This window comes from Aegilops tauschii, chromosome 4, assembly GCF_002575655.3.
Source record: "Aegilops tauschii subsp. strangulata cultivar AL8/78 chromosome 4, Aet v6.0, whole genome shotgun sequence".
NCBI lineage: Eukaryota > Viridiplantae > Streptophyta > Magnoliopsida > Poales > Poaceae > Aegilops > Aegilops tauschii.
The window spans coordinates 67353623-67366772 of NC_053038.3; the positions used below are offsets into that span (position 1 = coordinate 67353623).

A 13150-nucleotide genomic window follows, 5' to 3' on the forward strand; every position below is an offset into this window, starting at 1 on the left:
CCACAAGCTCTGGGGTCATGGCCACTCCTCAGACCGTGCCACCTGCCCTTGTGGGCTCCTCGGGCCTCTTCTTGTTGACTCCCGAAGCTTCCAGTGCTCCATTAGGCCCATAAAAATTGTGTTAAATTGGCATTTCATTTTGACCTCAGTATGTATTGATTTTCTACGAAACCAAAAACAAGTAGAAAAACTGGAACTGGCACTGGGCACTAAATTAATTGGTTAGTCTAAAAAAATAATACTCCCTCCGTCCCAAATTTTTTGTCTTAGATTTGTCTAGATACGGATGTACCTAATACTAAAAAAGACTTGATACATCCGTATTTAGACAAATCTAAGACAAAAGAATTTTGGGACGGAGGGAGTATAAAATAGAGTAAAATGATGATGAAAGTATAAATAAATGATAATATAGCGGGATAAAATAATAAAGAATTATAGATACGTTTGAGATGTATCAATGACCCTTGATGGATCCCCTGAAACTGAGAGCAAGCTCTACCACACGCTCGGCGTCTACACGGACTGCCTGCATCATCGCCATCTCATCCATGTAGTCCTCCTCGTCAGACGAGCAGTCGGATGACTCAACATAGTGCTCTTATATGTACTCCATATCCGAATCCATTGCTTGAAAGGAGAAGGGACTAAAAAAATTAGCACGAGCATTTCACCGAACACTTGTCGGGCATAGTGAGAACTGTACGGGCAGATGGTACCTTGGGTGGCGGATGGAGGAGAGGTGTGGAACGGCGGCAGAGGACAACCGGCGTGGAGCCGGGGTGTAGCGCTAGAGGAGACAAGGTTGCGGCGGGGTGGCCGGGGTGGTGAAGCGGCGATGGAGGCAAGAGAGAAAACGGATGTAGAGAAAGATAGGAGGATGGAGGAGTGGGGTCCGGGGTTGGGGGTGGGTTTGGGGTGTTTGAGTCCTATGTAGTTGTTCTCTGACCTCTTGCAAAGCCCCCCCCCCCCCCCCCCCACAGTTTATTTTGAGTTTGCGGGAAAAGTGCGTCCGCACCGGTCGGCGGACAGTTACATGCCCGTGCTGGATGGTTAAACACGTTCGGATCGTGCGGTCCTAACGGTTGCCTGCAGTTAGAGGATCTGCTTTGGAGATGCCCTTAACGACGGATCATTTGGAAGTCATCTTAGAAAATACTCTCCAATTTTAAAACAACTATTGTTATTCTACCGTATATATTACGAAAATATGGAATTAATTGTATTTGTTTATACAAAGATATTTTTTTAGACAAAGATATGATGTGCATGCTTTAAGCCGGGCCAAGCTCGGTAGTCAGAATTGAAATTTTCAGCTGCCCATTTGACATTTCCTGAAGCATAACTAGCGGTTCGAACATGGGTGCTTCAACGGTGAACATAGATGTGGCAGTGTGAAGGCGAGCAGGAAGAATCGGCATGTACGCGATGCTAAAGAGAGATCCGTTCGATCATTCATGGCGATAAAAGAAGAGGAACAAAATATGACCAGTTGACAACACAACAAAACATAAAGTTAAGCATTGTGAGGGCGAGAGAAGGCGAACGAGGAAGACCAAGCCTCCCCCTCCTCCAATCTAGAGGGGAAACGGACAAGGAAAACGACATACCTTCGCAGGGATATTTCAAGCGAATCCGGCGAAGATCATATTGACAATTGACTCCAGAACAGAATAAGGAAATATGTACAAACGTGTGAAAATTCAAGATGTCTCTATGCGGTGGCTTAGTGCTCTGCCAAGTGATAAGTGCTGATACAATGTGAATCCACGTCCAGTTTCAGCGTCCCTGGAAAATCCTGCGGTAGATGCCAAGTGATAAGTACTCTCTGTACAGCTGTCTGAGAGCCCCACGATGGTTTATTTAGCCTGCTCTAGCTCAGTGCGCGTGGTAAAAACGTCAATCTCATCGTTTGAATATATTTTCTGCCTGTCTCATGGACATGGGAGCCCGTAAGTCGACCAGGTAGTCTATGTTTGGCCCAAAGCATATGACACGTGTAGAATTTAAAGTTTCCTACCATATGTATGATCCGTTCTGTTTCTAACTATCGAGAATATGTAAACTTCTCTCTCCCCTGGTTCACACAAAAACAACAAAACGGAAGGAAAACAAAAGGTTGATCTCTCCACCCCAAAATACATGTAAGAAATCAATAATCTAGTGATAGGCATGGAACTGTTTCTTTTTTTTAACACCCCTAAGAACGCACACACGCACACCCTACACGTATGAGCACCTCCGAAAGACTGAGCCAGCATATACCACGGTCCCTCTAACCATCCAACCATAGGTTTGTTCGCGCACGGAACTGTTTCAGAGTACATGAATAGGCAGTATTCCAAAAGTAGGACATTTTGGAGTCCGAGCTCCATGGAGAACTTAATTGTGAAATTTTCAAAATTTTCAGTTTCAAAAAAATCTGACAAAAATACACATCCATACTATAGGATGTAATGTGTATGTGTGTAAAATTTTAGGATGAAATACCTTGAATTGCGAGCTGCAAGAAAATGGACTTTGAGGATGAACAATACATATGCTAAAAACCATAGATTTATTTTGTAGATCTCATTTTAATATAGTTCGACCTAAAAATTTACATAAATGTACATTATGTCTCTAGATATATGTGTGTGTGTTCATAATTTTTTTGAAACTAAAAACTTTGAATATTGAAGTTTTCAAATTCAGCCTCCATTGAGCTCGGCATCCATTTGGCATTTTCAGTATTCCAACCATCTTATAATATAGTGCACATTGATTTTGCGAAGTCAAGTTTCAAAAAACATTGATCAAGTTTATAAAGAAAACTACCTATATCCACGGTACTACAGGTTTACAAAGGTTGACTTTACACTTCGATTAGTTTATAAAGAATGTTTGCATATTTCATATTATAGAGAATTTTTTTCATAAAAATTGTGATACCATTTTTTATTTTTACCAGTCTCAGTATTCCTTTCACATATCAATACTCTAATTTAGATAATTTAAAAACATGGTTGTAGGGCTTGATCCACTCTAATTTAGGTTAAGAATATGTAATAAATCAAACAGTTTTGCTAGAGCACTTCCCAAGGAGATCACTTTTGAGTGCCTCCCCACGAGATACAAGTAACAAAACCCTATGCCACCATGATTGTTATTTAGTTAGGATAGGTCACATCTATACTAGCTACCATCATCTCCATTGCAATTCTCAAAGATAATAAAGAGAAAAATAGGACATAGGAATATTATCTCATGGGGCGCTCCCATGCAACCACTAGGTCTCCGTTGTGAGGGTGCTCTCCTGCCAATCTGCTTCCTAAGTGAGATATGTGTATCAGTTTATTATTCAAGTTAAACATAACATGCTTTGATCTCCACCAACATTCCCTCGCCTCCCTCTACAAGCTCGTTGGCCTTCTTAAGCTTTTCAGCTATGTTCATATTCCAAAGAGGTGGATCGTACTCGTTGTCACCCCTACCTCGTGTGCACATAATCCCAGCACAATGCACATCATTGTGCTATATTCTCCCTTGCTAGAAAGTTTCTTTTGTTTCTTTATTTCATATCACACATTCTAAATTCAAAAGTGTTTTCTTAGCCCAAATTATCAGGGATCTCTAATGCCTTCCGGCTTATTTAGTTGTCGTTTGATCAAGGCGCATGGGCACCGTCATTCCTCATAGTTAGGGCCTCTTTGGTCTCCAGGGTTTTGAAAATGCGGGAATTGTAAAAATGAAGAAATTGATGTCGTGGGATGTTGGATAATACATGAATGTGTACTTGATTTAGCATGCAAAGAAGATAATAATTCAAAATGGTTAGGTCAGTTCCATTGGAAGTTAACTACTTCCAGTGTCATCACACTCAAATCAATGTATTCATACCTTACCAATGATGGGAAATCCTTGAATCACAAATAAATTTGCAAATGGAAATTCCCCTGAAGATTAAAAATTTCATGTGATATTTGATCGCAAAGTCATTTTGACTATAGATAATCCAAAAAATCAAAATTGGCAAGAATGCACTAAGTATTGCTTTTGTGGTAATGAGGAGTCGATTCAACATCTATTCTTTCATTGCCCTCTTGTAAAGCTATTACGGTGATTTGTCTTTGTAGCTTTTATTCTAACTCCACCACGAGTAGTACAAATATGTTCAGAAGTGGTTAGTTGGCACGCATCCCAAGTTGATGCATCAAATCCATGTGGGAGTTTGTACTTTACTTCAGGCCATCTGGAACACTTGTAGTGATTATATTTTTAATAGAACAAAGCTCCCAATTTTGCAGGTTATCTTCAAGGCCATTAGGCGGATCCATACATGGTCATCACCTCGCAAGGAGGAGGAACCAGAGCCAACAATATTTGGGTGCAACCGATGGGAGATGGTCTCTCAGAGTTTGTTCAACTGGTTTGGTTGGAGACCTACTAGTAGGATTTGTGATGCACGAGGGTCATTTTTCGGTTTCTTTTTATTGCCCTTGGGGAAGACATTGGTAGCATTTTATTTGTTTAATTCTATTGAACTCAGGTTTTGAACTTTGGGTTTTTTAATAAAGGGTTATGTACATCAATCGATGCAGAGGTTGAGGGTGTTCACCTTTTCCAAAAACGATTTGTTACATAGTTATCATTTCAACAAAGGAAAATCTAGATGAGATTAAAACCAAGGGAAATTTTCCTATCAAATTGCATGTAAAAGTATAAAATAGGACAAAATCATATGGTTTTACTGTTCAAAAATATCATATGGTTTCCAGTCCTAAAAGTCGAACATGATCTATAGGTACTTCTTTCTAAGAAATATAATCTTCCAAAATTCCGATGAGATTCTCTTGAACCAAAGAGACATTGAACACTATTTTTGTAAACACCATTAAGTTAAACTATTTTCAATTAGGAGTACATTGTTTGCACCCTCTACTCTCAAACACCTTCTGTTGGAGTGCAAATCTTAGGAACTCATGTCACATGGTAAAATTTTGTCGTGGCTAATCACCTCATTGCTCCCTTAGTCATCTTCACCTCAAGCGAGCTCCTTTCACCTCCTTAGGCGCTTCTCACACTGATGATTTCTTAAAAGTGAAAACTAGAAAGTTAAAAAACAAATAGTGAGATATAATGAAATTCCTGGTTGAACTATTGACATGCACAAAAAATTGACATGTCATCATATCACATTCTAGATCCAAAGGTGTTTTGTCAGCTCATATTATTTGGGGTTTCTACCGCCTTTTGGTTGATTTATTTGTCATTAGACCAACTCAATGAGCACTGTTGTTGTTGACAAGTAGGATTTTTCCCGGGATTTTGGAGAAGTGGGAACAGGAAAAATGTAAAAATTGGTGTCATGACATGTTGTATAAGATAGAAGTTGGAAACACATGATTGGGTTATAAATGTTGTTTGGTTGTCATGAAAATGTTGTCACACACAAAAAACACACAAAAAATGTCAGAATGATTAAGGTTGTGCCATAGTTGTCACTGAAACAAAGGAAATTTTGCATGAGATTGGACCCAAGGAAAAAAATCCCCATGGAACTGCATGTAAAAGGAAAACAGAACAAAATTAATATAGCGACCCGACCTCAGATGGTCAAGTCTCTATGCTTACGTGTCATCCCTGGATCGGTATACTGACACACACAGTACTCGAGGATTTATAACAGAGGTAAATCACATGTATAAATAACGTAAATACTATTACCTCAATCCATATAGCGGAAGTAACAACAAGGTTGTGGATTCCCATCAACACCAACGGCAAAGTTGAGTGTAGGAATCGTAACCCTAACGTATCACTTACTCGTCGTAAGATTCCTGCAACATGAGACGTTGCAACCATGTAGGTCAGTACATTGAATGTACTGGCAATTTCACACTATAGAGCAATGCTGAATAATAGCTATCACTACATGCATATATGACTGGTGGAGGCTCTATGGTTATATTGTTTTTGCGAAAAGCTAATTTTTTCCTACAACAAAGGAATATATTTTATTTAACTATCACGGTAGTTGTTAAACATTGAGAAGGTTCCTCCAACTCAATCCCAATTAAATAATAATTAACAAACCCAACAAATTAATTTAGAGTGATGACATCAAGATGATAATCCAAGAACCAGATACTCAAGATGTCCATAACCGGGGACACGGCTAACCATGATTAATTTGTACACTCTGCAGAGGTGTGCGCACTTTTCCCCACAAGACTCGATCTCCTCCGTTGGATTTCTCGCACTACAAGGTGTTTGAGAAACGGATGACCGAGACACAGTCTTTCAGAAATATTAACTCTTTACTCTGGGTAGACAGTTACACCTACTTTCCCCTACATCTGCTAGTCTAACACTGAAAAAGGTCATGCAACATACACAACTATGCTAGAGCCCATAATATAGCTTGTGGCTGCACACGAAAGTTTCTAGCATGAATAATCTTATGATCCCTTTGAGCCTGGGTGGCGAACCAAAGGACATCACTGGTATATCCCCAAGCGCCCACAACCAATCCACCCAGATGTGTATTTAAGTAGCCACCTTAAGTTAACCATTAATTAACAATTTCACGTCTGTCATGGATCACTCAAACCAAACCACGTCTACGAGCATAGCATAGCAGTATAAGCATAACGTAGAAGTAACTCCCAAGGGTTTGATAATAAAAGGGCAATAGGTTCTACCTCATCATCTACTTCCCAATACCCACAAGTTAAATCACATCCTAATCATGCAGTGTTTGAGGATTGTAACTAATGCATAAAAACTGGGTAATAAAGGGGTATGATCAATGTGTTACTTGCCTTGCTGACGATCCGCAAACCCTAGAGACTCGTAGTAGCACGCTTCGCACTCCGGGAATTCTATCGCAAACAAACAATAGCATACATAAGCACTCAAGCATAGATGCAGGGGTAAAACTCAGATGAGAAAGACCCAATCTGAAAGTTCAACTGAAGAACTTCAATTTTGCAAAAAGAATCAATCGAATCGGAGCTACGGAACTGAAACTACGATCAAAAGAACTTCGAATTCAAATCTGCTTGAAACCAAATTTTAAATTGTCAAAACCATGTTCAAGTTGATTAACCAGAAATAGGGGTTCGAGATGAAGATTTTGCCGTTGGTTTCACTGGATTTGGACAAACGGTTAAAAAGTTGCGAGGGTTTGAAAATCAGGGGCTAATCTACGATAAAAATAATCGCGGATAGGTCCCTGGCCGAAAAATAAAATAGAAAAGAAAAATCTATCGGACGAACGTCCGCTAACAGAGACTAACGAAGGAAAACGTTCGTTAAAACGAACTAACGAACGAACGTTCGTAAATTAGAACTAACCGAAGAAAACCGAACCGATCTAATAAAAAAACCGAACGGTTTACACCTAAACCGAAAAAAACCGGCGGCGACGACGAGGTCAACGGCGGCTGCGGGACGGCGCGATCCGGCAGGCGGGGCGGCGGCTCCGGCGCGGGTGGCTTGGCGAGGCGACGTGGTCGGCGCGGGGCGGCGGTTGCGCGGCGGTGGCAGCAGCGGAGCAGCAGAACCGGCGCGGGGCGGCGGTTGCGGTGGCGGGGCGCGGGCTGCGGCGGCGGGCGGCGCAGGCGGCGGTGGTGGTGCGGGGCGGTGTGGGGGACGAGGGCGGCGGCGGCTCGGGTTTTAAAGGGGCCCGGGGGGTGGTGGCCTGGGGCAGGGGGCGACGGGGCGGCTCGGAGCCGGACTCCGAGCGGAGTCCGCCACAGGCACGGCGGCGCTCGGCAGGGAAGGCAGCGGTGCAGCGGGCCGGCTGGGCCTTCGGCCCAGTGCGGGCCGGGAAACTTTTTTTATAAATAAAATTCCGCCGAAAGGGAAAATCGTAAATAAATATAAAAAAATTTAAAAATGCCAAAAACAATTTTCACCATCAAAATAAAATATTTAGAACAAAGTGAACATTTTCTTGGCCTAAAAATGCCATTTTGAAAAACGCATATTTTTTTCTAATTCGAATAAAATAGCAATAAAAATCCAAAAAAAATATTTATTTGAATTTAATATTTTTCCTCCAATATTTCTTTTATTTTGAACAAGTCATATTATCTCCTCTCTTTTATTTTTATATTTGAAATATTTTGGTGAGAAAAATAATTGAAACCAAAATGATCCTCTATTCAATATTTGAGAAAAAATCAAATATGAAAATAATGAAATCCCCAACTCTCTCCGTGGGTCCTTGAGTTGCTTAGGATTTTTAGGATCAAAACCAAAATACAAATAAAATATGATATGCATATGATGACCTATGTATAACATTCCAAATTGAAAATTTGGGATGTTACAATTAATTTCAAAGAAATATAATCCTAAAAAAGTCCTATTAGATTGTTTTGAACCATAGGTCTTCAACATTATTTTTGTCAATGCCATTCAAGTTAAGTTGTGCCGAGTTCAAGTACATCATTTGCACCTTCTACTCTCGAACACATTCTAGTTGGAGTTCAAATTTAGGACCTCAACGCCACATCCAATATATATATGGCTAGTCGCCCTTCTTGCTCCTTCTCGCCCAACTTCACATCGATGGAGCTCCTTTCACCTCCTTAGGGCATCTTCAACACCAACCCTCAAACTGGCCGCATATGTCAGGACCACACTATCCGGACGTATTGTGACATCTAACGCTGGTCTGTATCGGTCCGCAGGGCATTCCGAAAGCAATTTCCTTAGCAAACCAGACACAAATGTGAGGGGCTTTGCGGGCACCTGGACCGCTGCCACGCCCACGTCTGACCGCCCGCCCATGCCGCTTGCCCACTGCATTTATGCCAGCCTCGAGCATGCAGGAGCCGGCATTGATGCCCGCGATTTGACCGGGCGGGAGGGTAGCGCAGTCGGACGCGACCTCTCACTACTGGCATTGAAGTGGCGCGCCAGCCGAGAGAGCACCGCTTGTTGCTCGCTCGGCTGAACATGCCTCTCCCCGCCACATTCAAACAGCCACATATTGTCCGCCTTCCTTCATTAAAACCCGCGTGTGTGCCGAGAAATGTACACAGGCCACAAGTCTGTTCGCGAGCTGCCCGTCATTAAACACAACGACGGTTGGCTCCAGCCGTCCCCCCGATATTTCAATGATGCCAGACGCCGGGCAAAAATCACAGCACAGTCCGCTCCCATCTCTCCCCTTGCACATCATCTTCTCCACAATCTCCATGGCATCCGACGAGCAGGAAGATGAGTCTCCGGCATAAAAGTCATCTGGGTGGCTCATCGAGCCCGCAGGATAAGAGCCAGGCGACTCTCTGCTCCACCTCCATCCATGGTCCAAGCCGTTCCAGGCCAACTCGCGGAGGCAGAATCTCCAAGCCGACGCGTCGTTCAGCAACTCGCGGCTCCAAGCCAGCTCGCCGAGGTGTGGTGAGTTGCTCCAGGCTGGTACGCGGGGTCCCACGGCGCCATAGGCATCGTGGTTGCCGTGGACAACGCCGTGTGACACCGCTCCTCCCGTGCCTGCGATCGCGCTATCCGTTGTCAACATTTTTGTGACTGCGCCCTTCCGACGGAGAAAGAAGCCGGCTTCGCGGAGATCGGCGTCGCGGCGTCCAACACGTCTGTGCCCGCCGCCATCATCGAGAAGAAGTAGAACATGGGAGGCCGCCGCTGCATGGGTCCCATGAAGGCCACCGCCAAGCAACATCGGTGTACACAACAGGTGTCGTGCCCGGTGGCAGGCCAATGTCGTCCCCTTCCCCTCCGGCTGAAGCACATCTGGACGGTTCCACTCCGATGAGCGGGGCTACTGAACATGGGGAAGTGAGCCGCCCTTTGCGCTAAAGCATATACCTATTGGGCTCACGGCAGCCCGATGAGCGGCTTGCCGGACATGGGGAAGACAATGGAATCCACCGCGGCCGGCCATAGACTAGTCAAGGGTATCCATGTCGTGAGAATGGATATGTGCCGACGCCGAGCATAGACTAGTTTTACCTTAGTCCAGTATAGCTTTTAGTTAAAAAGTCTCCAGAATGTAACGAATGTCGTCTGGTTTGGGTTTGTATGAAATCCTTTGTGTTTGCATGAATTTGTCCGGTTAGTTCAAAAAGTTGTTGAAATGTATGTGGATAGTGTTGGATGGCGGCCTCCGGCATGAGTGTCTGCGGACTGGCCCACCCTGTCCGCGGACGGATGCGGGTGGAAATTTGCAGGTTGGCGTTGGAGATGCCCTTAGCTTCTACCCACAATATTTGCTTTCATAAAAGTTGAAACTAGCCACTTTATAGTTCCATATATCCTTTTCCATATATCAAAATTCGTGGTTGAGCTATTGGCATGCACACAACATTGATGTTGTAATAGTACATATGAAGATAAAAGAAGTCACAAAGCCAAGCCATTGAAGCGTGATAATAAGCACATGCATAGTGCATCACATCATAACTAACTCCAAAACCATTGCACTGTCCAGGAAGCTCCCTCCCACAAAGCAAACCAACATCTCCTAATCCTGCTGCCGGTGGATAATGCATCATCGCGGTTTCTCTCTCTTTTTATATCCCAACACACCCGTATGGCCATTTATATTTTTTACAAAGAAAAACAGGGAAGCGACACGTATCAGCCTCCAGCTGTCTCCACCCAGCTCAAACACCACCCCCCGCCCCATGCATGCACCCATGCACTTCAAGTTTTCAACACACCTCTTCTTCTCTCTCATCTTCACTCCCGCACACCTCACCATCTCTGCATCTCTCTTTCTAGTCGATCTCTGCCCTTTCTATCCCTATATATACCCACACGCACGCCTCCAATCCAACACCAACTTAGAGCTTACACTGCGACACTCCTGCAGCAAAGAACTTCTTGTACTTACACAGGCGCATCACATAGCTTCGATCGTCATTGCTGCGATGGAGGTCGTGCCCGACAATGCCGCCGGCGTTGCGGCGGCCGAGCAGTACCGTGGGGTGAGGAAGAGGAAGTGGGGTAAGTGGGTGTCCGAGATCAGGGAGCCCGGCAAGAAGACGCGCATCTGGCTTGGCAGCTTCGAGTCCCCGGAGATGGCCGCCGTGGCGCACGACGTGGCCGCGCTCCGGCTACGGGGGCACGAGGCCAGACTCAACTTCCCGGGCCTCGCCCACCTCTTCCGCCGGCCGGACACTGCCGAGCCTGACGACGTCCGTGCGGCTGCGCTGGAGGCCGCGGCCCAGGTCCGGTTCAGGCCCGACCTGGTGCTACAGCCGGGCGGCTGTGGCAGCAGCGGCGGCGGCGGCTTCCCGGACCGGCTCGATGACGTGGCGTGGAATGCCCTGCTTCGCTCTGATGATCTGGAGCCCGAGTCGCCCAACATGTGGGCGGAGCTGGCGGAGGCCATGCTGTTGGCCCCACCTGTCTGGGAGGGCAGCGCGGTGGACAATGACGAGTGGTCCCAAGGCTCGCTCTGGGACCCATCTTGCTGGAGCTACTGATCGCACAACTTTTGGTTCGTAGAGGTCGAAATTAATCAAAATTTTCCAAAAGACAACGGAAAATTTAGGGATTCCATCAAGCTTAATTTCCGAACAAATTTAAGTATCGGTAGCTTAAGGGATTCTTATGATATTTTGTCAGTATTGTGAGTGTGGCATTTCTTTGTACTACAGAACGTGCGCGTGGAATTCAGTTGGACACAATAATTAAGTTCCACTGAGAATCGAACCTCCTTTCTAGTTACTGGTTCAATCAAATAAATTTGAATTCCAATATACATCTAGCGTTCCCTCGGGAAGGTAACCCGAGAGAACAATCATTCCCCAAATAGAGAGGATCGAACGAACGCAAAAAAAAAAAATCATTCCCACCGAACCCTCCAGAATTGTTATGCGGAAATAGATAAAATAATTGTGTTTGTTGTAAAGGATTTGCCTAATGTAAAATTTGACATGTTGTATACAAAGATTGTCAGAAAATCGTCATGCCAGAACAGAGCTTTTCCGTGGGTTTGGGGAAACCGTCATGATTGAAGCATGGAGATTTGCCAGCCCAAAAAAAGAAATGATGAAAATTGCCATGATCAAAATTTGTCGTCTTGCTACATCAAGGAAAGAAATGTGAGAATTGGCATGTTGTACAAAGATAAATTGATATTCCCGAATGTGTTCGCTCTCAAATACTGCCGTTACCACGTTGTTTGCCTAGAGGGTGCACGGGATCTGGCGGCGCATAGGGTATTCGTGCGGAAAACCTATAAAACTAACGTCAGTTGTATAGCATTTGAGATAAATTTTGCTGCCATGAGAATTTGTAGGATTAACTCAAAATCAAACCTCGTTTCCGTTGTTTCAGAATCATTTGAATTAAGATAGTATTTCCATGGAACTTTGTGACGCGGGAGGAAATTTCCGTAGAATGACGATGCCAGATATACTACCGCGACAAGATGGAACGCGTTATCCCACTGTTTCGTCCTCGCCCGTACCACCTTGACGAACAAAATAAAATGAAATCAGGACCCTGGTCAACCCATGTGCACGTCCAGATTCAGCTCACGGAATCAGGCGCGGAGATCGGCCGGCTGTCCCCTGACAAATGGTTGCAGTAGAGTTGAGTGGCATGATGCATGCATGTAGTCGAACATCACTGCTGCCTGTCCCAGTGACCCCGGCAATGATTGGGCGTGGTTCTAATCGATACAGTTTGCTTCGTCACAAGGAGGCCAGCCAGCTAGATGAGAGATGACTGACGTTGCAATTTCCTGCTACTAATTATCTTGGCATACACATGTTGTATTAGGGCATCCAATAGGCAACCTGTAAATTTCTTTCCGCATCCGTCCACGGACACGGACGCAAGAGGCCACCATCCAACCGTAGCCGCATATATTTAGCCAATAATTCAAACTAACCGGACGAAATTCGTTCAAACCTACAGTGGCAGAGCCCACGTGTCAGAGGGGTTAGTGGCTGGGTTAGTGGCGCTAAACCGGGCCCACGAGTCATCGACTCGGGCCGATTCAAATACGGACGCGCGCCGGCGGCGACCACCGGAGACGGCCGCGACACGCGGGGTCCGTCCTCCAGCAACCAAATCACGCGCGGATGGATTTCATTCAAGTTTGAATATAATTTACATAAACGGACAATATTTTGATCATTTTACTAAAACTAAGAAAAAAATACTAAACCCTATATCGGGT

General features: G+C 44.6%; 1 protein-coding gene across 1 annotated transcript; it reads left to right on the plus strand.

Moving 5' to 3' along the window:
- The first annotated feature begins 10687 nt into the window (after window positions 1–10687).
- LOC109780390 (ethylene-responsive transcription factor ERF022-like) lies at window positions 10688–11938 on the plus strand. Its single transcript, XM_020338977.3, has one exon. It carries the CDS (start codon window positions 10887–10889, stop codon window positions 11442–11444), a length of 558 nt encoding a protein of 185 aa, XP_020194566.1. The 5' UTR covers window positions 10688–10886; the 3' UTR covers window positions 11445–11938.
- The last annotated feature ends 1212 nt before the right edge of the window (window positions 11939–13150 follow it).